The sequence below is a fragment of the Otolemur garnettii genome, unplaced genomic scaffold (genome assembly GCF_000181295.1).
Source record: "Otolemur garnettii isolate 467f Iridium unplaced genomic scaffold, OtoGar3 scaffold00050, whole genome shotgun sequence".
NCBI classification, from domain to species: domain Eukaryota; kingdom Metazoa; phylum Chordata; class Mammalia; order Primates; family Galagidae; genus Otolemur; species Otolemur garnettii.
In genome coordinates this window covers 7,688,718-7,689,574 of record NW_003852445.1, presented here as the reverse complement: position 1 = coordinate 7,689,574, position 857 = coordinate 7,688,718, and the positions used below count along the sequence as shown (strand labels likewise).

Here is an 857-nt window from a genome sequence, read left to right as displayed (position 1 = left end):
AAAAAAAAAAAAAAAAGGAAAAAAGAAAAAATTTCCTCTAGGACCCTCCCTCCTTCCTCAACAACATTCCCTGAATTCAGCAGTTTCTTTGGCCATTCTCTACTTCCCACCTCCAGAAGGGGCCTGGTGGGAAAAGCACAGAATCCGGCACTAGGAGCCTGGGGCCTAGTCTCAGTTCTCCCAACAGTCCAACCGCGGCCCTGTAAGCAAGTACTTCCTATCTGGGTCCCAGTTCCCTCTCAGTAGGACCCTAGTGGTAGGGCCTTTATCACCCAGCTGCTCCTGTTGCTCTTCCAAACTTCGACCATCCACCAGCTGGAAGCCAAGAGATCCTGAGGAAAATCAGGGGCCTAGTTCGTAATGCACGTCTCCAGGGCTGAAACCGAGCCGCCCTCCCAGCTCCTCTGCGGTAGGTGCTAGAAGAGCCCTAAGGGGCAGTGGCACCTTCCTCTTCCTTACCCGAGTGGGGAATGCCCACGCTCGGGCAGCCAGGTTGCAGGACAGCTGAACGAGACAACGAGTCCTCGTATTCATCCAGAATGGACGCCATGATGCCCGGCCTCTGGGCCCTCCGTAGGGGGCCCGGAGATCACAACACGGCTGACCCCAGGGATCCTTGTTTCCCTAGATTGGAAGCTGCGATTCCCCAACCTCTGACAGATCCTGGGAATCTGCTGCCGCTGCTGCTTCTTTAGAATCCTGAGGATCTTCTTCCTTTCGCCTTACAGAAAGAGAAGATCGGGCAGCTTTGCAGCCTACTCCTGCCCCCTAAAAGATCACAAGCCCTCTTCGGCCGGGCCCAGGTGACCCCAACCTCGCCCCAGCAGCTCAGCTGACTCCCGCCCCGTGACGCGCGC

At 56.4% G+C, this 857-nt stretch overlaps 1 protein-coding gene across 1 annotated transcript in view; it reads right to left on the bottom strand.

Moving 5' to 3' along the window:
• Positions 1 to 857, bottom strand: part of VPS18 (VPS18, CORVET/HOPS core subunit) — an 11,893-nt gene extending 11,036 nt beyond the window's left edge. The window contains exon 1 of the mRNA XM_003791731.1: positions 460 to 857. Coding sequence (XP_003791779.1) covers positions 460 to 550 — 91 coding nt within the window. The 5' untranslated portion in view covers positions 551 to 857. The remainder of the gene's footprint in view (positions 1 to 459) is intronic.